Source organism: Lepidochelys kempii, chromosome 1, assembly GCF_965140285.1.
Source record: "Lepidochelys kempii isolate rLepKem1 chromosome 1, rLepKem1.hap1, whole genome shotgun sequence".
Classification (NCBI taxonomy): Eukaryota; Metazoa; Chordata; order Testudines; family Cheloniidae; genus Lepidochelys; species Lepidochelys kempii.
The window spans coordinates 68,887,403-68,911,007 of NC_136380.1; the positions used below are offsets into that span (position 1 = coordinate 68,887,403).

The following is a 23,605-nucleotide window of genomic DNA, read 5'->3' on the forward strand; positions in this document are numbered from 1 at the left end:
ATAAAAGAAAATAAAGTATTTTATCTCCAGAAAAGCCAAAAGTCTGCAATGGAAGATAAGAGTAATACAAGATTAACACTATACTGACAGCAAAAAGAATAGCAAACATAAAAGCATAAAATGAGTTAAGAGGATAATTGCAGAAATAATTGCACAAAAGAAATTTATACGGTCACAAAAACAAAACTAACAACCTGAAATGGAACCTAAAATGTTTACTGCTGTACCCTCTATGTCTATAAGGCTATAAACAGACGTTGATTAACATAAACTGAAGCTAGACATATAATATTGTAGCTGTTATATCATGACAGTAATCTTAGTAAGTGTCCTCTCTAACGGTTTCTTTTAGGGTAACAGAACTTTAATTATGAAAGTAAATCCAGGAAAAAATGTAAAGAGCTATAAAAGTTTTATAAACCACAAAAGCAGTAATTATCTGTTTAGCGACTGCTTAGAAGGCATATAACATTTTTTGGTCTTTTGCTTTCAAGCACAAAATCAAAACAAATAAATACAGAAATTCTAAGGGTTTAACCCACTAAATACTCAAAATAACATGCCTGAAGAGGGCAGCAACCTAAAAGATGAACTCAAGAGTTATATACTACATTCATGTTTTATTGATCTCTGCTCCCACTTATTTCAAGAAGCTTGATGCCTTTTTCTTCAGGGAAAAAGTGGCAAATATACTAAGATGATGCATATTTGGCTGAACAAAAGTTCCTACAGAAATGAACTGGAAAATCTGAGCTTATTGCCCAAGCAGAGTAAACCAAAGCAGTGGAAGCAGATTAGTTTAATGGAAATTCAAGGGCTTATATGAAGGGAATCAGAAATCCAATGGACATTTTACATTCAAAGACCAAAAAAAGTGACTAATCTGAAACTGAAAAAACTTACAGTTTTCAAAAAAGAATAAGAAACAGACAATGTGAAAGATAGGGTACGCTTCCCTAAGAACACCTCTCATTTTTAAACAGATCTATTAAGAAGCTGATGGACAAAACAGCAGATATAGAAAGCAGAAGTCCAAGACTGAATCACTCCCAGCAAAAGATTTCTCAGAAGAGTATATTGGAAAATTGAGCCAAGGTAAAGACCATTCCTTACCTGTATTGTAACTGCTGTTCTTTGAGATGTGCGTGTGGATATATAGTCCACTCAGACATGCACACATCCTGCATACTGAAGTCAGAGAAACTGGCTTAGCAGCACTCATCGTGGTAGTGCTCATGCCCTCTGGCCCTAGTAATCCACCTCTCAACCCCCAATCTGTTCATTCGTACTGCAATTTAAGGCTGGTGACTCTGGTGCAGAGAGTTGGAGGCCGGTCGTGGAATACATTACTGCACACACATCTCAAAGAACAACCGTTACAGAACAGGTGTGGAACCGTCTTTTCTCCTTCAAGTGGTTGCAGGTGTGTATTCCACTCAGGTGACTCACAAGCAGTTCAGGTAGGTGGTGGGGCTTGGAGTCTACTTAAACAATGATTGCAGAACTGCCTTCCCGAAAAGGTAGAAGCATAGCGTTTGGTAAAAATATGCGTGGAAGACCATGTAACAGCCCTGCAAATATCCAATATTGAAACATCACTGAGAAATGTGACTGATATCACATGTGCTTTCATTTAATGAGCCCGTAATATCTGTGTGGTCATAGTCTGAGCTACTCCATACAGGAGATATCCACCTAGAAATCATTTGTGAGGAGACCAGCTGACCTTTCATCTGATCGGCATAGTAGTCAAGGTAATGAATAAAATGGTGTAGACCTTTCCAGATAGAACACCAAGCACTAACTCACATCTAACATACAGAGATGCTGCGTGTCTGCATTTGAGTGCAGCTTAGGAAAGAATACAGCAATTAAATAACTGGCTTAAGACAAAATGGTGAAACCACTTTGGACAAAACCTTTGGATATGGTCTTAAAGACACTTTTTCTTTGAAGAACTGAGCAGATGAAGATTCTATCGTTAAGACTAATTTGCTGATTCTTCTTGTGGATATTACAGCCACAAGAAAGGTTGCCTTTTGGGAGAGGAGAGACAATGAACAGGTAGCTATCGGCTAAAATGGAAGACACATGAGGGCGGCCAGCACAGTATTATTATCCCACAATGGGACAGTTTCGTTCACAAGCAAAAACAATCATACAATACCTTTCAGAAATCTCACTTCCATGGAGTTAAAGAAAAACTCGCCTTGGATCAGAAGAGGAAACACCAGGACTGTTGCCAAGCGAACCCTCAATGAGCTGTAAGATCCAGACCCAAATGCAACAAACAGTCCAAAATGTCCTAAACACAAGCCAAAATGCATTGAATTCTCTGAGATATTGACCAAACCAAAAAACACACTTAGCCAATAAATAGAGCAAATTGATGTTTTTCTACAATTAAGCAGGATCCTCTGAACTGCTTCCAAGCACTGCCCTTCCTCCTCATCGAGACATTTACCATCCAGGCCATGAGGTATAGATTCCTCAGCACCAAAGTACCACCCTGGCCAAAATGCTGAGTCAGCAGGCCAGGAAAGAGAGGAACAGATTTGGGAGGTCAAACAGGCCGAGAATGTCAGAGAAACAACAAACACTGTCTTGGGCAAGTTGGCACAAGCAGTATTAGATTGCATGGTCCCATTTCAGTTTGAGGATAGCCTGTGAAATGAACAGAATAGGGGGAAATGCAAACATTAGGTCCATTCCACAGTTCAGATTAAAGGCATCAGTTAGAGAACCGGAGCTGAGTCTCACCCAGGAACAAAACATTGACAGCACATTTTGTTGTCCTTTGTTGCAATAGTTGACACAGCTGGTTGTCGTGAGCTCCTCCCTGCTTGTTCACATAATACATTTCAATGCTATTGTTGGTGAGTATGTGAACTGCTACTCCCCAGAACTGATCTTAGAAGGCACAACACACATTGTAAATGGCTTGAAGCTCTAGTACATTGCTATGGCACTACACTTCCATCTGTGACCACAAACCCTGAATGTTTAACGTTCCAAAATGCACTCCACAACCTATAGTGGAGGCAGGCAATGGTGACTACTGCTCTGGTTGGCAGAGGATGGGAAAAGGTAACACCCTGGCACACATTGTTCTTGTTCTTCCCAACCACTGTAGAGAGTTCAGTATTTCTGGAGGAACTCAGACAAGTCTGTCCAATGACTGGCAGATCAAGCAATAGACCAACTTCAACCATGACTGAAGATGACAAAGATGCAATCTCACATGCTGAACCAAATAACTGTGTGGGGCCATATTCCCTAGTAACTTCAGGTTTACAGAAATTGTGCTCAAAGGATGAGATCGGAGAGCCTGACAAAGGCTTCAAATTGCCTGGAATTACTTGTGCAGAAGAAAGGCCCTCAAATTCATCTAGTAGGGCTTCAGTGAACTCAATTTTTTGAGTTGGCATCAGTGTTAACTTTGCTTTGTTCAGATTCAACCTCAGTTGGTTGAAGAGATCCAGCTTGAACAGGACATGACTGAGGACTTGTTCCTCAGATCTGCCTCTCATTAGCCAATTGTCTAGATATGGGGAGACATGAATTCCCTTCCTTCTGAGATAGACCACTACCACTATCATACATTTGGTAAAGACAGATGGAGCTGATGACAGTCCAACAGGGCAAACCATGTACTGATAGTGTTGACCAGTGACAAGGAATTTCAGAAACTTCCCATGGCCTGGGAAAACCGACTAATTGAAATAGGTGTTCTGAAGATCAAGAGCAACAAACTGGTCACTGCAATTCAATGTGGGAAGAATAATAACCAGGGCATACATGCAGAGTCTCATATATTTGATGTATTTCTTGAGACAATGGAGATTGAGGATAGGTCTCACCCCTCCCTTGGACTTGGGGATCAGGAAGTACAGAGAGTAGAATCCCGTTCCACCGTGAAGAAAAGAAACTTCCTCTATGGCTCCCAGAGCACGCAAAGTCTGGACTGCTGAATAAGCAGATTTCAGAGTAATAGCCGTGCTAGTCTGTATTTGCAAAAAGAAAAGGAGTACTTGTGGCACTTTAGAGACGAACCAATTTCTTTGAGCATAAGCTTTAGCAGTAGCTCATGAGAGGGGTACCTGAAAAGGGACCACAGGGGGAGAGGGAAGGGGGGAAGCAGGGCAGAAATTGTATGGCATAACCCAATCCTACAATGCCTAGGACCCATCTGTCCATAGTTATTGTTTCCCAATTACTATAGAAGTGAGACAGCCTATCCCTGAAACGAGGGGAGAGAATTGAAATGTTTGCAACTGGTATGCTGCTCTCTATATGAAAGTCAATTTGGCTCCCTGAAGGTGCAGGACGATGGGGGGGGGGGGGGGGTTGAGTAAAACTAGAGCCAGATCATCTCCTCTGTGATTTACATCCTTTTCTAGGGAAGTCTTGCTGCCTAGCAGAGTAGGACAACTGGAGAAAGTAACGCTGAGAGCAATATTGCTGGAGTTGTTCATGCTCCTCAAAATGACATCTCCTTGTCTCCTGGGTGCAAACCCCACAAAGACCATAAAGTAGCTCAGAAGTTCTTAAAAGAAAGTAAAATTTCATCCATGGCCTGCTGAACTTCAAGAGCTATGCTGGAGTTCTGTAGCCATGATGCCTCTCATTGTCACAGCTGAAACCATAAGTCTAGATGAAGCATCCACCACATCCAGTGCAGACTGTAAAGATGTCTTGCTCGCTAACTAGCCTTCTGCCTTCAACTCCTCCCTTGAAGATTCTGATAATTTAGCCGTAAATTTGGACATTGTGCCCCAACTTACAAACTAATATTTAGAGAATAATGCTTGCTGGTTGGCAATGTGCATTTGTAATGAGGAGGATGAATTTCTCCCCATAGATTTGAGAGCTTTTGTCTTTAGGAGTAGATTTATACCTCCCCTGACAAACTCTCTCATTTGCAGCAGTCACAATGAGGGAATTAGTAAGTGGATTCGAGAAAAACACACTTGAAATCTTGCATGGGGACATAATCTCTCCTATCAGCACACTTAACCATGGGTGTTACAGATGCTGGTGTATTGCACAGAGATTTGGCAGGCTCATTCATAGGGAAAGTGGGGGGCATTAATTCTGCACTTGCATAGTGGCACAGAATTCCCCCAGGAGTAAACCTGCTTCATTTCTTAGTGGTCATGATTGGGAAGGTGAATGGAAAGTTAAGTTGTAAACAGGGCCTTAACAAGCAGTATATTGGGGTCAGGGTGTCTATGCTAGCTAAAATAAACAAGAACACCGTGGTGCTAGGAATAATGGACAAAATAAGTTAGGACTATAAAGATGAGATAAACAACAGGTTGAGAGTGGACAATGCATGGACACAGCATGCTATGCAGGGATTAGTTCCTACAAAGTAAACAAGCCAGTCCCAAAACATGTGATGCAAGTTACAGTAAATTCAATCAAATTTACAGTAAATTCAATGTAATATGTAAATGTATGTAAAAAAGAAGTTTTCTGTTTAACTTTGGATGTGTGGTACACCATATACCCACCCCCAATACTTGAGTATTATCAACTCAGTGTAGCTTTGCTGTAGGCCAAATGAAGAAACCTGAGTGATTAAATCTGGCATTGAACTGAGGTTTTTTTTGGATCCCAGAGAACTGGACAAAGTGTTCTCCTAGAACAAGATATTCTGGATAAGCCAAGTGGAAAAGGTCAGGGTTCCTTCCCCACTCTGAACTCTAGGATACAGATGTGGGGACCTGCATGCAAGACCCCCTAAGCTTATTTTTACCAGCTTAGGTTAAAAACTTTTCCAAGGCACAAACTCCACCTTGTCCTTGAACAGTATGCTTCCACCACCAAGTGATTTAGATAAAGAATCACGGAAAGGACCACTTGGAGTTCCTGTTACCCCAAAATATCCCCCCAAGCCCTTACACTCCCTTTCCTGTGGAGGCTTGAGAATAATATCCTAACCAATTGGTTACAAAGTGAACACAGACCCAAATCCCTGGATCTTTGGACACTGGGGAAAAAAAATTATCAGTTCTTAAAAGAAGAATTTTATTTTAAAAAAGAAAGGTAAAAATCCCCTCTGTAAAATCAGGTTGGAAGATAACTTTACAAGATAACAAAAGATGCACAAAACACAGAGGAACCCCCTCTAGCCTTAGTTTCAAAGTTACAACAAAACAGGGATAAACCTCCCTCCAGCAAAGGGAAAATTCACAAGCTGAGAAAACAAAGATAAACTAATATGCCTTGCCTGGCTGTACTTACAATTTCTGTAATGTGAGAGACCGGTTCAGAGCGGTTTGAGGTCCTTTTGGTCAGGTGCCAACCAGGTTATCTGAGCTTCTTAACCCCTTACAGGTAAGGAGGAATTCTAGGCTACCCTTAGCTGGGTTATGACGGAGAGAATCCCATCAGATAGCCTAGCTTGAATCAAGGAAGCCTTATCTGGATTCTTAGACACAGACAAGTAGAGGTCGAGAAGTTGAACTCCTCAATGTCCAGTTAGAAGGATCCCAGATAAGGAAAAAGCCATCCTTAACATAAATTCGCTGTTGCCTTTTCTCAATCACAAAGGGAGAGAGAACTCCTTTCTGGCAAAGGCAGCCATTAAATGCCTACACACAGGGCTAAAACTGCACTTTTGCTCCTACAGTTCTTCAACACCTCTCTGCCTTTATATAGCCTCAGTGTGAGGAAAAGTCTGTGAAGCAGAAAAAGCTATCCTGGGCCTTGAAAATGCATCAGCAAAGTAAAGATCAGAAAGGGTAGTAACCATATATGGAAGAGGTTAACACTGTTTTTTCAAAAAAACAAAACAAAAAGCTAACTCTGAACATCAGCAATACAAAAGGTCTCTACCAGCCAGCTCCCGGTCAATCATCAGACCCAGCAAGGAAGATCTATATTGACAAAGAAGAACTGAAAAATGTAGACTTGGCCTATCTTGGCAGCCATAGATGTTGAGATTCAACACAGAACCTGCTGAGCCAGCCTTGCCTTTGGCAGACTGTCTTGCCAAGTTTTCAACAATCGCAATATCAGAACACACACTAGACTTTTAGTTTATAAAGAGGTGGTAATCCCAACGCTCCTCTATGGTTGTGAGACTTGGGTGACCTATAGAAAAAACCTGGAACGTTTTTTGGAAAAATCAGGAAGTCAAAGGACTTTGAGCATGTTCACTTGATGGCAGAACAAAATGGGCTGTATTTCAAAATAGACACAGCCAAGACCTATCCCACTCATTTAAAAGTCTCATACTGCCTCTAAGTCTGCAGATCAGAGGAAAACTCCATCATTGGGTATGAAAGAGAGACAACTGGAATTATCATAGTGCATAGATGAAATCAAATAGAGCACTGATTCTCAGAATTGGAATATCAAAAAACTAGATTTGAGCATCATAATATTAGACTCTTAAGCTTCCTTACTTCAGAAGGAAGACAGCGGTATTGTTGTTTTGGATAAATGAATCCAAAGTTATTTCTGAAATTAGACAGATATGAAACCCAACTAGAGTTGAGCATGCATTTCAGATCCCAAGAAATGAATTACCATAACATGGCAGTTTTAAAAGTGTCAGATTTGTAACAGAAATTCAATTCCGGTATCAAGAAAAATAAAATCTGCCTACCATGGATAACAAACAGACTATTCTTCTATGACAGCATGTGTTTCAGAATGAATAAATAGATCCCAGCATTTTATACTCTACAAAATTAAGGAGGAAGTACAATCCTAAACTATCCATTTTTTGTAAGCATAATGGCTTTTCGTCAAAAACAAAAAAATGAATACTACCTAGGTGATCTGTACACTGATCCACATTAAAGATTGATGAGATCAACTTATTTGTGGTTTAAATTTATTTTCTAAATAGATCTGCCTCACTTTACATAAACTTTCCCTGTCAAATTAAACAAATCTTTAGCAAGTTAGCGCCTTTCACTGTATGATTACGTAAGATCACAAATGTGCTTACAGTTGTTGCCCATTATTTTCTCTGCATGTTTATAAAAGAGAATTATAGTGTTAGTTCAGATCCGTGCTAACTAGACTATGACATGATCAGAGGAGCACATACATAGTACCTATCTTTAAAAAGGTCAAAAAAGGAGATTTTGGAGAATTATGGATTAGCCAGCATAACTGAGATACCCAAAAAGAGTACAAATGATTAAGAATAGCCAAACTGGGTAAGACCAATGGTCCATCTAGCCTAGAATCCAATCTTCCAAAAGTGGCTGGTACCAGATGCTTCAGAAAGCATGAACGTAACAGGGCAATTTATTGAATAATCCATCCCGTCATCCAGTCCCAACTTCCAGCAGACAGAGACTTAGGGACACCCAGAGCATGGGGTTGTATCCCTGACCACTTTGGCCAATAGCCATTGATGGACCTATTAAACAATCATTTTGTTCAAACCTAGAGGATAGTAAGGCGAAAATTAACAGCCAGCGGGGACCTGTAAATAACAAATGATGTCAAATCAATCTAATTTCCTTATTTGACAGTGTAGCTGACTTAGCAGATGGGGGGAGCAGGAGACATGATATATATTGAGTTTAGACACAGTCTCATAAGCAAACTAGGGAAATGTGGTCTAGAATAAATCATCATAAGGTGGGTGCACAACTGATTAAAAAAATGTACTCAGTTATCAATATTCTGCTGTCAAACAGGGAGGACATGTCAACTGAGATCCCACTTGGGGTCCACTACTATTCAATATTTTCATTCACGACTTGGGTGATGGAGTAGATAGTATGTTTATAAAACTTGCAGATAAGAAGGTGGGGGTTCCAATCACTTTGATGGACAGGATTAGAATTTTATTAAACTAAAGAATTGATCTGCAATTAGCAGGATGACATTCAGTAGGAACATAATTTTCAGTATAAATACAGGACTCTTTAAATATTATCGATGTATACATTTCTCTATGATTATGACAACAAGTGATATTCTGGCTCTTAGCAGATAGATAGCTCACATACCACCCTTTGGTTAACTATTATGTATATATCCAACCCCGGAGACCTTTGTAAAACCCTAAGCACTCCTTGTGTTGTCTGCTGTTGACATGAAGGGGTCCCTGGGTCACACGTAGGACCAGTAGCCCTCATCTTAGTTTGCAGCAAGGGAATATAGGAAAAACTTTCTAATCACAACAATTGTGAAGCACTGCAACAGATTACATAGGGAGGTTCTAGAATCCCCATGATTGGAAGTTTTTACAGACATGTTAGACAAACACCTGTCAGGGATGATGTAGGTATACTTAATCCAGCCTTAGCACAGGGAGATGGGCTAAAAGACCTCTTGAGGTCCCTTCCAGCTTTACATTTCTATGATTCTATGAAAAATGCCACGGTAAACCAAATAGAAAGTTGACAATTAAAATAACGTCTTTTCATTTACCCTGTTAAACGTCTTCAAACTAAATTCTTGTAGCCTGATTTAGGGTGTACTAATATTAATATAATTTATCCATTTAGTTTTAATAATATTAATAATTATTAATATTAATTAACATGGGTCTTAGGCTCACCAATTTGTTTGATCAGAAGACAAAAGTTCTTGTCCTGGATCAGGCTCCACAGAATTTATAAAGGACCCTCGAGGGTATGACAGAAAGCTCACACTGAGACAGACGATAGCCTTAAAGACTTTTTATTTAAAATCAATAATAGTAAGTAAATGGTAAAATACTCAGAGTTACAAAATTACAATTGCATTACTGTTATTCAAAAGATACATATAATAATATAGTATTATATGCTACAAAGCTTTGGTTAATATACTCACACCCTTCCTTGATAACCTAGTGGAAAGAAAACACAGGACCAGCCTTGCCATTCAGGTTTCTCAATTCTTGAGTGAGGGATGCAGTGTTTAGAAGAAATCTAATGCTAAGAGCTATCAAAAACTAGCTTCGGGTTTACTTGACTAACAAACTTAAAATCAAAACCTAATGAACAAACTAAGAATAAAACTTAGGGAAACCAAGTTTAGCCTAGTTCCCTTGAAACTTACAGTTTAAGAAGAACAAGTAAGCTTACTAATAGTAGTAGTCATAGTAGATAGATGGAATAAAATAGAAGAGGAATAGAAATAGAGTAGAAAAGAATGAGTAAGAATGGAAAACTCTAGCGAGGTGAGTTACCTCTTTTACAGGGAAGAGTGCCAGAAATCCTTCCTCCTATGCCCAAATTTCATTCCTCACCCACAAAATGTTAGGGTATGCTTACCCCATAGGCTAGTATGTTTGTGCGTATTGACACGTATATACACACATAAGTTTTCTTGTGGTGTACCTGTTAAGTCTGTGGGTACACATTGAAACCCCCCCTATGCTATTCTTCCATTGTCTATTCGTCTAGATAAAAGGTGTTAGACATATGCATGGATATTCATCTATTTAGTTTAACAAGATATAGGTCAACTTTACTTTTCTAGGTAAAAGGTCTAAATACAGACATGCTAACTTTGCCTTTGCTTAACATACAGGATATGGCCTGCAGGTCTCTTGCATTACAGCCAAACTTACTTTAATATAAATTTATAAACCTATTACAACACATCAAATACTTAAACTATAAGACAAGATATATATATGCAAGCAAGCAGTTTAGTCCGAGAGACTACATTCTTAATTGCCTTACATTCTTAATTGCCTGAATGAATAGATGTCATAGTACTCTTCCTCCATTCTACAAAAGATTCCCCATAAAACAACCAAATAGCTTCATCTACCAAGAAACAAGCTAATAAAAATAGTAAGACCTCTTCTGCTCTCCTTCTACTGCTCAGAAAATTCTGTAATTCAAATAAATTCACCTCATATTTTATTTAGCTGGGTCTTGACACTTTCTAGCTTTGTCAGGAAGCCTGAGCTGAACCCTCATCAACATTATCTAAGGCAATTAGGATGTTAGTCCTCTTTGTTGAGGTCACTATGGCCTTTTACGATCAATCCCTGATGGAGAAAATCCAGATTAAGATGAGAGTCATTTAGTTTTTACAAGAACAGGTGGTCTACAAAACAAACTCATTTGGCCCACTCCGGAACTGCAAGAATTTCAGGTTTCTGCATTAAACAACCTTGTTTGGCACTTTCCACTTGAACAGTTCAGGAGGGAACACCTAGGTTAAGTGTAACTCCCACGGTATGGCCAACAGGATGTAAAATAAAATTACCCATTTCTAGTAAGTGCTGAAGTTCTAGGACAGGGGTTCTCAAACGGGGGTCAGGATGTCATTACATGGGGCGGGGGGGGGCCCTCCTCTAGGGAATATTCTTCCAGAAGCACTGTGGATCTGCTGAGTCAGTTGGCTTGCAGTTTCAAGTGCACAGGGATTTTACTGAAAGCAAGCACTTGTCACCCCCCATCCAAAGTAGCAGAAATGTCCCTCCAAAAACCAGGACTCTTGGTCTATCACCGGTTCAGTGCAATAACTGTTTGGATGTCTGAGTTAAGGGCCAGCCTGACTACACATGAGATCAAGAGAGTTTATGAGATGAGCCTTCTCAGCTGGGAACCACAGTGCATTTGCTCATCATACTTTGTTGCTCAAAAACCACAGCCAAGAGTTAGTGTTGTCTATTATCTCAAACGGTAAATTGCGGAGTACAGCATGTTGGCAAGGGGCAATGCACTAGGCAGCGTTCAAGTGTTTGTCTCGGCTTTCCACATTTACATTCAGAGTTATTCTTCAGCATTCACTTTGTCCTACTGTCACCACTCTTTGCCACCCCAGCTCTAGCTCATTGTCCAGGGGGAGTTGTTCTTAAGTAGTCAGAAGTCATCTGTTTGCTGCCAGGGAGACCATGTATACTTCCCCAGGTGGTAGAGATGGACCTGGTCAGTCCCATAGTAGGAAACTTTTCTTTATATTTTGCTGATTTTTCTATCTTTGCAGAAGAACCTCAACCTTTCATGATATTCTTATAATCTGGATGATTTAAGTCCTGAGCCATTGGGGTTGCTAGTAGCAGAAAGGTCCTGTAATACAATCATGCCCAAGGGACTAGATTATTATAGACCATTTAACCAAGAACAGAACTGCTCTCATAGGTGTCAAATTGGATTGCAGGATCAAGTCTAAGGATTATTCTAGTTTCTGAAGGGTTTATGCTGGCAGGGAATCTCTGCCTAGCTTCATGGGTATCAACACTCTCAGATGGTGTACTCAGAATCTTGATCCCTGTTTTCAGGGGTAGATCCCATGACCTTGCTCCAATTATCCAAGTTATCCAAATATGGAACCTTACAGGTTCTACTGATACAAAGAATGGCTACTGTTATAGGCATAATGCCCCTTTCCTGAAACAGAGTTACAAGGTGATTTGGAAAGGAAATGACTTGAGAATAAGTGAGGGTTTGGACTTTTGCACCCGAGAAGTCAGCACTGGGAGGGAAGCCTCTTGACTCAATGTACCAGAAAATGGAGACTTGTAACCTGAGAAAAAAGAATCCTCCCTGCAGCCCTGATCTGTTCTAAAGTGCTCTAACAAATTATATGCAAAGAGCTAAGGACATTGGCAACTAACGAGAGGAAATCCCAAACAGCATCATTAAATCTTTGATCTACCAACAGTAAGTTAGAAACAATACCGTGACTTTCACGACCCACAACACTTAGGTAATGAGATCCAGAACTCCTTATCCTGTTGGATCTCTGGAAATCAGCAGATAGCAGATGCAGAGGGATAAGCTGCAGTGGAAAAATGGGAAGTGCCATAATCACAAATTCTCCCACGGACTCCCTCAATTTTCCTATGAGCTAAGGAATAATCCAATTTCTGGTACATGACATAATAGCCCAATCTTTATGAAGGGTTGAAACCCATTTATCTGTGAAGCCAGGAAACTTATAACATTGCCCAGTTCCATAAAAAGAAGTTTTGGTATCTAGGGCTCAGCAAATAGTCTGCATTATTTTCTGAGAGTAGTTCTGTTCTTGGCTTAACAGTATATAACTGTCTAGTCCCTTGGGCATGATTGTATTGCAGGACCTTTCTGCTACTAGGTCTCTGGCCAGGTTGTAGTGGGAAGCCAGAGCCAGAGAGTGCGGATCAGTTGCTCCTCTGGCTGGTGGTACCATTGAAAGGGTAGCTGCGGCATTCCCCCATCTGCAGCTAGTGCCTCAGCTCCCAGCCTCCTCTGATTGCTCATGCAGCACGTAAGAGCTTCCCGGGTTGGGGTGACCCAGTTCTGAGGCCAGCAAAGCCCGCAGGGAGCAACCACTACAGGGGGAACCCTCCCGGCCCACAGCCCCTAGATATCCCCTCCCTGCACCTTGAGCTACCTCCCTGCCTGCACACAACACATAGCTCCCCCGGCCTGCACCCTGACCCATTTTCAAACATTTTGAGCTGAGTCCCACTTTGAGTTATATTTTTTGGTTGCAGCCCCCAACAACCCAGATAGACTGGGTGGCCTGCTGAGGTGAGTCAGGGGGTGGAGGTCCCCTCCCTGGACCCAGCTATGCGGAGCTGACCCGAGCCCTTGCCAGGTCAGCCCTTGCCCTCCCCAAAATAGAAGTCAAACTATGTCTATGCCCAAGGGTCCCCTGCCCTGGCCTGGAGCCCAGAGTTCTCACTCCCCGACCCGCTCTGGGTGCTGGAGTTTTTAAAAGTATGTTGAGTGGGGCCTCAGCAAGTAAAAGGTTGAGAACACCTGCTGTAGAGTCTACTTCTCTGTTCTCCTGATATCATTTCTCCCTGGTCTGCTCTGGAAAGGAGGAAAAATATCAGGGTCTGTGCAATACCAGACTCCATAAAAGAAATGAAAGGATGAATCTATGCACAGGACTGGGAAGGGAGGAAAAAGAGTAGAGAACCCACCACTATCTCCAGGTCCAATCTCCCTTTCTGCTTGCCTTCCTCCCTAGTAGCACTGTTCCTATTGCTACATAAGTTGCTCACCATATTCCAGTCATCTATCTATTGCTAAACACCTGTGATTCCCTTCTTACCACTATTTTTATTCTCCACTAGTCCTTCCCACAAAGCCCATTTCCCATCAACGCTTCATTCTGGTGCATGCTCAAATCCTGACATTTAGTGGGAAACAGAAGTGTTCCAGCTGACTGGAACGCTTCAGAGGCTACTTGTTTTGCACCCAATGTCATAACTAGGGTGACTTGCAAAAAGAAAAAAGTGATGAATAATACTTTTAAAACTAGTACCTCAGAATTCTATCATAAAAAGCCTTGAGAATTAAGATCAATGATATCCAAATAAGGGTCTCCACATCACCCACCCTAGTTTCATCATGACAGAGATGAGTGTTATTGCCCCTGTACCCTTTCACTTACCCTTCCATATTCTTTCTACTATATGTTTGGAAAATGATGGGACACACTCAACCCCGTTATGGATTTGCGAAGGTGAGAAAAACTTGTACTACAAGAATATACGCTGTAAAACATATGCCCAAAGGCACAGGTAGTTTAGTGTGATGATGTAAAAGGGTTTTTTGCGCAAACATGGTCGATTGACAGCAGAAAGTTGGTGTGGAAATCTTAACTAGAAATTTGATGGTTATTTTTACATTTTGTCACGTTACAGAATGACTTCTAACATGGAAGTTCTAAAATAGCTATAGAGTTAACGTATTTTAGATACCTATGAAAATTCCAACATAGAAACTGCCATTGTAAATGATTTTGCTGTAGAAAAGTTATATGATTAATAGTTACTTTATTTCAATCAGGAGACAAAGAACGATGCAATGAATGGGATTTATGGAAATATGGATATGTCAGTTGATATTTATCTAGAAAGTACCATCACTTCTCTCCTCCAGCTTCAGCCTCTGGTTATAATGAGGAACAACAAGAAGGTGACAACACTTCAACACTGGTTACTAATGTAAGACAACTGAAAAATAGCAGCAATGGGCTGGTACTCACCACAATTCCAAACTGCTCTGGTTCAGACAAATTATTATATTCACTCTTGAATTTGGATAGCGTATTCAGCTGCTCTTGTTCAGGAAGATGTTTTATTAAATTCTAACAAAAAAAGACCGAATTATGGACATTAGAAATCTCAAATCTTGCATTGCCTTTTCATGCATGATTATTATTGATATAGCAAGCAAACTGTACAATCAAATGTGAAGACAAGGTCCTTGTCCTGAAGTCCTTACAATTTATATACATAGTACATTGAGGAATGTGATTAAGAATGCACAGAAAAAGTGATTATGTAGTGATGGTTAGCATACCTCTTGTATAGGATTTTAATTCTTTTTTGAATACCAGTTTGAAGGGAAGAACAAAATTGATAAAACACACTTCCTGTGCATGCCTGGGTAGAAAGCATGGTGAATGCAATAGGATAGGAATTTCAGATATAGGGTATCCAATGAGTTAACACAATAATTATTCATCTCTGGAAAAAAGTGCAAATGGTGTTTTGGTCATAAATGAAAGTGAGTTGCATTTCCTTATTCTAGCTCCTATTTCTGTAATTCAAAACCACCGTAGAATGCTGCAAAATCTGGCATGACTATGAGTTGTAGATCAACAATGATGTAAGACAGAAACAGGGTTCAAACTTGACTGTGATACAGTAGTACAGTGTATCAGCACCTCTCTCACATTCTTCTACAGAAGCACAGTTGCTATTTTAAAAAAAAAAGAATAAATCTTAATAGATAAAGATTGTGAAAATCTTGAAAGCATGAGCCAAGTGCAAACCAATGCAGTGATGTCTTCCTATGTTTGTAGAGTGGATAAAACAACAGCTCAAAGAGGTATGAACTGACCTATTCATTTCAGTAACTCAGGCCAAGTCCACGGTTACCAGTAGATCGGCACTGCTGCAGTCGATCTAGATGGTGTTGATTTAGCAGGTCAGGTGAAACACAATAAATCAATGGGAGAGCGCTCTCCCATCGATTTGTGTACTCTACCTCCCAGAGAAGAGTAAGGGAAGTTAGCAGGAGAGCCTCTCCTGTCGACCCAGCACAGAGTAAACACTGCTGTAAGTGTATCTAGCTACTTGAACTTTAGTTACATTATTCACGTAACTGAAGTAGCGTAACTTAGATTGATTTATCATGGTAGTGTAGACCAGCACTCAAATAGTCAAAAAGTTTACTAAATGTCAATACTATTAACTGGTTCACTGCACGGAAGAAAAAAATATCATATAGGGACAATATACAGTCTTTTGTAAATGATCATTCATTTTGATAACATAATAGGCTTGAGAGAATACCTCCTACTACACATCAAGAAGTAGCCAAACTCAAGGTGCAGAACATGGCATCTAAGCCCCACTGAGGGGAAACCAAGTCCAAAGAACTCAGCAGAGCCCATGGACTTATTCAAATCCCAGGAAGGGGAAAAGTGAGTCCCAAATTACTAAGCGGAGCCAAGGGAGCATGCATTGTTTGAACCTCTCAGTCTATTGCATGATGTCTCATTTTGCCATTTCAAGCTTATTTTGTGGACACATCTTGCAATAGTAATCCTCCTTTTTTCTTCCTCCCATTATGACACCTGAATAGGAACTGCAGTGACTTATAGGTCAGGGTACTGATATATGGGTGGGAAGCTAACTCACCACCCTGCCAATATTATGTCTGGCTCATAATCTCACACTTCAGTGAACACTAAGTTAATTCAAGTTTAAAAATTACAAAACAGTCTTTAAATAGAACACAATTGTACTTAATACTTATTCTTTTCTCCTGAAGCTTTGTAATATTTTTACCATTCATATTGGCACCCACTCTACTTCTGCAAATAAACACTGTCATTTAAAAGATTAACCTGTTTAGTGTTCTGTCTAGACTTTTTATAAATGGCCCAGGCACATAGGTGCTAAATGTTTCTTTTCTGGATGGATCACTGGATATTTGAACCCAAGATCTCTGACCTACTAACCAAAGGCCACCCCAAAAGGCCAATTCTTTTTAATGCAAATGTTCCATACACCAGCTAATATACGTTTTAGGTCGGTAATGACTAATAATTATGATTTGATGGCTGTTCTGGGCAGTAACTGAGGTTCTTTGAGATGAGTGTCCCTGTGGGTGTACTGGCCCCCTTGCACCTGGGATCAGAGACTTTAAATCAGCAGTGCCTGTCGGGACCACACACACACATCTGCTGTACAGTCCAACCACCCCCAATTCCTTCTCTACTGCAGAGTATGTATCTGGCTCTAAAGCAGAGGGGAGATGGGCAGGTAGTGGCGCACCCATGAGGGGCACATCTCGAAGAACCTCAGTTTACTGCACAGGGTGAGTAACCTTCTCTTTTCCTTCGAGTAATGTCCCTCTGGATGCTCCACTTGTAGGTGACTAAAAAGCAGTGCCTCTAATTGGAAGGCTGGGGCTTCGGAGCAACACACACTGCTGATGCTAGGATAGCAGGTCCTAGAAGTATGTCCTCTGTGGTGTCACATAATAGCGTAGTGACCGGCAAAAGTATCTGTTGATCCCCATGTGGCCGCTTAGCAAATGTCAGCAATGGGGCATTATTAAGAAAAGCTACTGAGGTGGCAAGTGAGCGTGTGGAATGTGCTCTAATTTTAGCAGAAGATTGTTGGAGTTCGTAAGATAAATGTCGACATTGTGAGAGCCACTTGGAAAGGCATTGTTTAGAGATGGCTGTGCCTATGGATCTTTCAGTGGTTGAGAGAAATAATCATGGAGATTTTATGAAAGGTTTAGTCCTGTCCAAGTAGAACGCTAATTGTTCTCATGTCTAGGGTGTGTAGAGCTGCCTCTTGGTTGCTGTGAGGCTTCGGGAAGAGGCAAGGAAGGTGTATTGAGTGATTGAGATGAAAAGATGATGGAACTTTGGGTAAAAATCTTGGATGTGGGCATAACATAACTTTGTCGTTATAAAGCTGTCTATGGTAGATATACCATAAGTGCTGCAATTTCACTGATTCATTGGGCAGAAGTGATGGCGACAAGAAATGCCGTTTTCATTTATAACATGCACGTAAGAGCAGGTTGCCATTGGTTCAAATGGGGAGCTAGTCAGAGAATGTAGGATGCAGCCGAGATGCCAGGCCAGGGTTAACTCTTGTATGGATAAAGATTTTGGATACCCTTCAGAAAATGTTTCGTGAGTGGGTGTGTGAAGATGGAATGGTCAGCTCTGTGGGACTGAAAAGTAGTGATTGCTACCAAATGTACCAGAACGGAGCTGATGGATAATCATGATTATTTAAGGTGTAACATGTCGTGAGGGATAAGTGGTAGTGGAACGCATATTGCGTTGACCTGATGGGAGGCCCACCGGCATGGAAATCTAGTCCATTTGTGAAAGTAAGTGCGTCTAGTCGTATTGCACCTACCATTCAAAAGTATCTGTTTGACAGTGTTCTAACAGGTTATTTCAGAATCCCAGAACCATGAAGGAGCCAGGCTTTGAGGTGGAGCATCTGTGGATTGGGATGGAGGATGTATCTTGTGAAAGGAGCCGCAGCATGGCATGGAGAGAGATTGGGCAGCACACCATCGTGTGAAGGAAGTAAGTATATCAGACCTGTCGTGGCCACGTTGGAGCTGTAAGGATGACAAGAGCTCGGTCCTCCTGTTATCTTGCGAAGTGCTCAGAATAGGAGGGGAAAAGGAGGAAGGGCATAGAGAACTGGTGCATCCTATGTGATGAGGAATGTGTCTCCCAGTGATCCATGTACCCGTCCCACTCTGGAACAGAATTGAGGGCAGAGGGTGCTTTGCGTTGTGACAAAAGATCTATGGTGGAGTGATCCCAGAAGTTGTAGATGAACTGAAGGACTCACATATCTACAATGAATCAGAGAAATCGCCTGTGGGCAGGGCATACTGTGATTTGAAAGTATGAGTCTTGGAAGTCAAGGGCTGAGAACCAATCCCCCTGTTCAAGTACAGGGATAATAGTGGAAAGGACAACAATCTTGATGTGTTGCAGTTTGATGAATTTTTTTAAATTGCAAAGGTCCAGGATAGGTCGCCAGGCTCTGGATTTCTTCTGGATCAGAAAGTAATGGGAGCAGAAACCCTGCCCCCAGTGTTTGAAAGGGATTGGTTCTATGGCTCCCAATTGCAGAAGATTATTTATTTCTCACCATAGAATAAGTTCATAACAGTATTGCGAGAGGAGGTGATACTTCCCTGGGTGTCTCTTCGGCACTGCCATGTAGATGCCAAGAGATTGGAGAGTAGCTTGGGAGTCTTTAAGGGAATGCAGAGAATTGTCCATGTGCTCCAAGAATAGTTTTTAGCTCTCACAGGGTAAGTCTTCTACAGTGGCTTGTACTTCCTTAGGAAAACCAGAGAGGTGGAGCTATGATGCATGCCCCATGACCACAGCAGCTGCGATGGAGTGTCTGGTCGTATCTGCGGAGTCTAACTAGGCTTGTAGGGCTGTATGGGCTATGAGGTGTCCCTCTGATATCAGGGTCTGAAATTGCTCACTTTTGGCTGTGGGAAGATCATGGCAGAGTTCCTCCAACTTGCAGTAGTATAAGTAGTTGTATTTAGCCATTAGAGCTTCGTAGTTAGAAATTCAAAATTGGAGCGTGGCTGATGAATATGCTTCGTGTCAAATAAGTTTAAGTGTTCCCAATCTCAGTCTAGATGCCGGGAACAGGAATGGCACTGATGACCTTTCTCTTGCACCGCATTAACCACCACAGATTTCAGGGTGAAAGAACAGAAATTCTGCATCTTTCACCAGAACATAGTATTTTTTGTCAGCAAGTTTGCAAGTCTGAGGGAAGGACGCCAGGGTCTGCCAGAGCAACTTTGTGGGATCAAGAAGAGACTCATTGATTGGTAGTGCAATCTTAAAAGAAGAGGTATGTGCAGCAGTTTATGCTACTGGTCCTTAATTTCCTCTAAGGGAATCTGCAATTCTGAAGAATAATTCTTCAAAATATCTGAATTCGTCAGCAGCTATAGGCGGTGGAGACACGATAGCCTCAACAGGGGAAGAGGAAGAGAAACGTAATGTTGGAGGAGTTATCTCCTCCAGTTTCTCCTCTTGTTCTTCCTCCTCATTTGGTACCAGTGGAGGTTCCAGCTCTGGAAGGCAAGAAACCATTGGAGAATGGAGAGGTGTAGGTCTCCAGCTTTGCTCCATTGGGAGTTTCCCAAATTGTGCCCTGTACAAGGCCCAAGGGTCCCAATATGGCCAGTGTAGAGGAAGTGGAACATGTGGTTGCATCCATGGTGGTACGTACTAAGATTGTGGACCAGATGTAGATTGTGCATAATGAGGATGAGTAGATGGAACTTGTCTGATAGACAAGGGTGCGATGGAGACCTCTCCTCCTCATCACTGGGGAAGCGAGAAAGGGAGGAGTGTTGAGAATCTGGAGAGGATGGTGGAAGTGGTGGAGGTCACATCTAAGGAGAGGCAACTCAAGAGTGTCAGATACCAGCAGGGTATATCAAGTCTTGTGGAAGGGGGAAAAGCATCAGCGGTGCCAGCGTATGACTCGGAGCTGAAAGAGGGTGTGTTCCCCTGAAGAGTCGAACATGGAACAAGAGACTTTGCTGGCGCCAATGACTTTGCCAGCACCAACAACTTGCTCGGTGCCAATGGCATCATCGGTGCTGAAAAGGACACCGGTACCAGCAGTTTTGTCAGTGCCATAACTCCTGAAGTCGTCCTGTCTTGGTCTCCAGAGCTGACAGATGGTGCTGAGGGAGCAGGTCTGCCCGACTGGGTCTTTATACCCTTGCTTCATGCCAGTACCAGAAGTAAACGGACGGGCACTGGAGCTATGTGCCGTCAGATGACGTTGAGGAAACTGATCTTGCAGGGAACAGTGTTCTGGCAGGCTGTGCCTCAAAGTGTGAGGAGGGAGCCTGTTTCTTTTAATCTGAGCAAGAAAGACAACTTTCTCTTCAATGGACGTGGGAAATGAGGATCAGCTGACTACCTGGCAGAGCGAGAGAGCCTCACTGGAAGGGAGTCCAGGCCTGTGTCCGATACAGATCACAGTGATTTCTCCATAAGGAATTTTAGCCAAATGTCCAGGTCTTTTCTGGCTCTGGCTACCAGGCTGTGTCAGTGGGAACACTTTTGTGGGATGTGTCTCTCTCCCAGACAGCCAATACACTGTGGGTGGCCATCCAACACTGGCAAGGTAAATCCGCAAGAGATACGCCTCTTAAAATTTAAAAGAAAAAATTAAGCACCTGGACGATAAGCTTGCAACTAACTGCGGAATATAAAAATCAAATACAGAGCCAGATGCTCAGGTACACCAGAGCAACAAAGATCTGCATGTATTTGAACAAATTTTCATGGATTTGCATACATTCAGGTACAGCACTACCCTGGTGAGCTGTTGCAACATCAATACCCTTCTGTTTCACACACAAAATGGGGAATCTGGAAGAGCCAGACAGATGCTGGGAGCGCAACCAGCAGAGCTCAATGGGCTGAACACTTAAGACAGGTGGGAAACAGGGGGCCAAAGCAATGCCTACTACATACGCTCAGGGAGACAGCTCCTATTTGCCTTTCTTCTCATTCAGACAGCAAATGAGAAAAGAAAGCCAATCAGAGGAGGTTTCTCCTTAGAAGCCCCGATTATTTTCCCTCAGACCCTTGAAATGTCTGAAAACCTGTAGTCTTTTGGAAAAACAGCTACCAGTACTGGGAGCAGGTGGCTTTCTACCACCTTGCTACTCATTTTCCACAACCCCCAATCATGGAGGCTACAAGGAACTAAGACAGTTTCTGGAGCAAGTTAGAACAACCCCAGGGCTACTTCAATTTGTGCCGGCAGATAACAGCTCCTGAAGTACTGCACTGCTAATCAGAATAGCTGGAGCACATCAGACTATAGCCACACCCCTAAGCAATCTAAAAGAACCCTATATAAAGGAAGAGTGCAAGACCAGGAGTGGCTGACACATGGGCATCAGCTTAAAGTGCATCTTTGCACTACTGTAGCAGCACAGAGAGAAAGTTAGGAGGGGCCAATGTTCTATAACTCAAAATCCCACCTGAAACACACACTCATCACTGAAGGCTTTCAAAAAGATCAACCATTCCTTTTAAAGTTAAATGATTGCTACAGAAAGTTAGACATTAATGTGAGACTTACAAAATGGCACGAATAATGATCTCCTTTTATTTTCTGGATTTAAGTAAACTATATAATTGTGTATTCTGCATGTTCTCATTTTTTAATTTCATTTCTATATAAGGGCCACAAGTGAATCAACCTGTTAGGTAAGGAAGTAATATTCAACATACACTATTTACTGTCAGTGATATAATTAGTTTGTTTCTGTACCCACAAAGTTCTTTCTTCTCTATGTAAAAAGAGAAACTGACAGCCACTCAAAGCGAAGAAACCAATTCCAAAGTGGTAAAATAATGAGTTAGAAAAACAACTCAGAATTACACAAAATAATATTTGTCTTATATATAACAGCTGTGAGCGGTGCATGTATTTAATATGGATATGTATTAAATACTATAAACATTAGCACATTTTAAAAAGTAAGATTTTAGAATCCTATGAACCAACTGACCCTATCCCCCACTTTCAACACAGCAGAAACATACCAAGTTAGCAACCTGAAAGCATAAACCCTATTTTTGAGCTTTCCTTCTGTTCTTAAAAACAAAGAAATCAGACTGAACTTTCTTACTCAGGAACCCTTTCATCACTAAATTATGTATGAGCGACCAGTATAAACTGTAATGATGTCCCACTGTGAGGCAGGCAGTTTTCTCAGTGGGTTCCTCAAACGCTGGCCTTCCCTTGGTTTCTAAAGTAAGGGAGGCCCAGTGGGTCATGCTCCAGATAATCCTTTCCCTCTGGATTTGGATTGTGAGGCCTCCTCTCTTCTCTTCTATGAAGCTGGGTACTTAAAGTTGGTGGGACACTTCTGACCAAGAGGCAAAACTGAGTTTTCTCAAGAGAATATGAGAACAGCTGGATCTCCTTGTGCTGCTCAAATATGACTACTTGCAGACAGCTCTCTTCCCCAAACTCTGTGCCTGTCTGAGCTCAGTGCACATATGTGGGCAGTCTCTGGAATGAGTTGCTTTCTGGACTGAAGTTGGTTGCCCTGGCATGTCTGCTAGGCTCCTGGTCAAGTAACTCCGCCTTCCCCTCTTCTTAACTGTTCCATCCCCCATTTCTGATATGGTTCTCAAACATCAGCTAGGCAGGCAGTTTCAGTTTCAAAAAATGAGAAGTGGGCTACAATAGATAGCAAAGAAAATCAGAAGTTATTAAATGTAGAAAATTAAGAAGGGAAGCTGAAGACTTGTGGGAAATATCCAGGGATCAGCAGTTTTTTGCATTAACAAACAGTTTTTAAAAACATATTAAGAACAAAAGAAATCCGAACAATGGAATAGGACCTTTACTAGATGATAAAATTCCTATTAATTATGCCAAAAAGGAAAAAGTATTCAATAAACATTTCAAACACAATGCATTTTAGTACAGAATGGACAAACAACTCAACATGAGCTCCCAGTATGATGCTGTGGCAAAAAGGGCTAATTTGATCCTTGGATTTATAAACATGGGATAAATAAGTAGAAAGAGGGAGGTGATATTACCTTTGTATACAGCACTGGTGAGACCAACAACATAATACTGGATACAGTTCTGGTG

General features: G+C 41.4%; 1 protein-coding gene across 1 annotated transcript in view; it reads right to left on the minus strand.

Annotated features, from left to right (window-relative positions):
• Window positions 1-23,605, minus strand: part of DIAPH3 (diaphanous related formin 3) — a 504,443-nt gene that overhangs the window by 230,167 nt on the left and 250,671 nt on the right. The window contains exon 20 of the mRNA XM_073325081.2: window positions 14,908-15,009. Within this exon, the coding sequence (XP_073181182.2) occupies window positions 14,908-15,009 (102 nt within the window). The remainder of the gene's footprint in view (window positions 1-14,907; window positions 15,010-23,605) is intronic.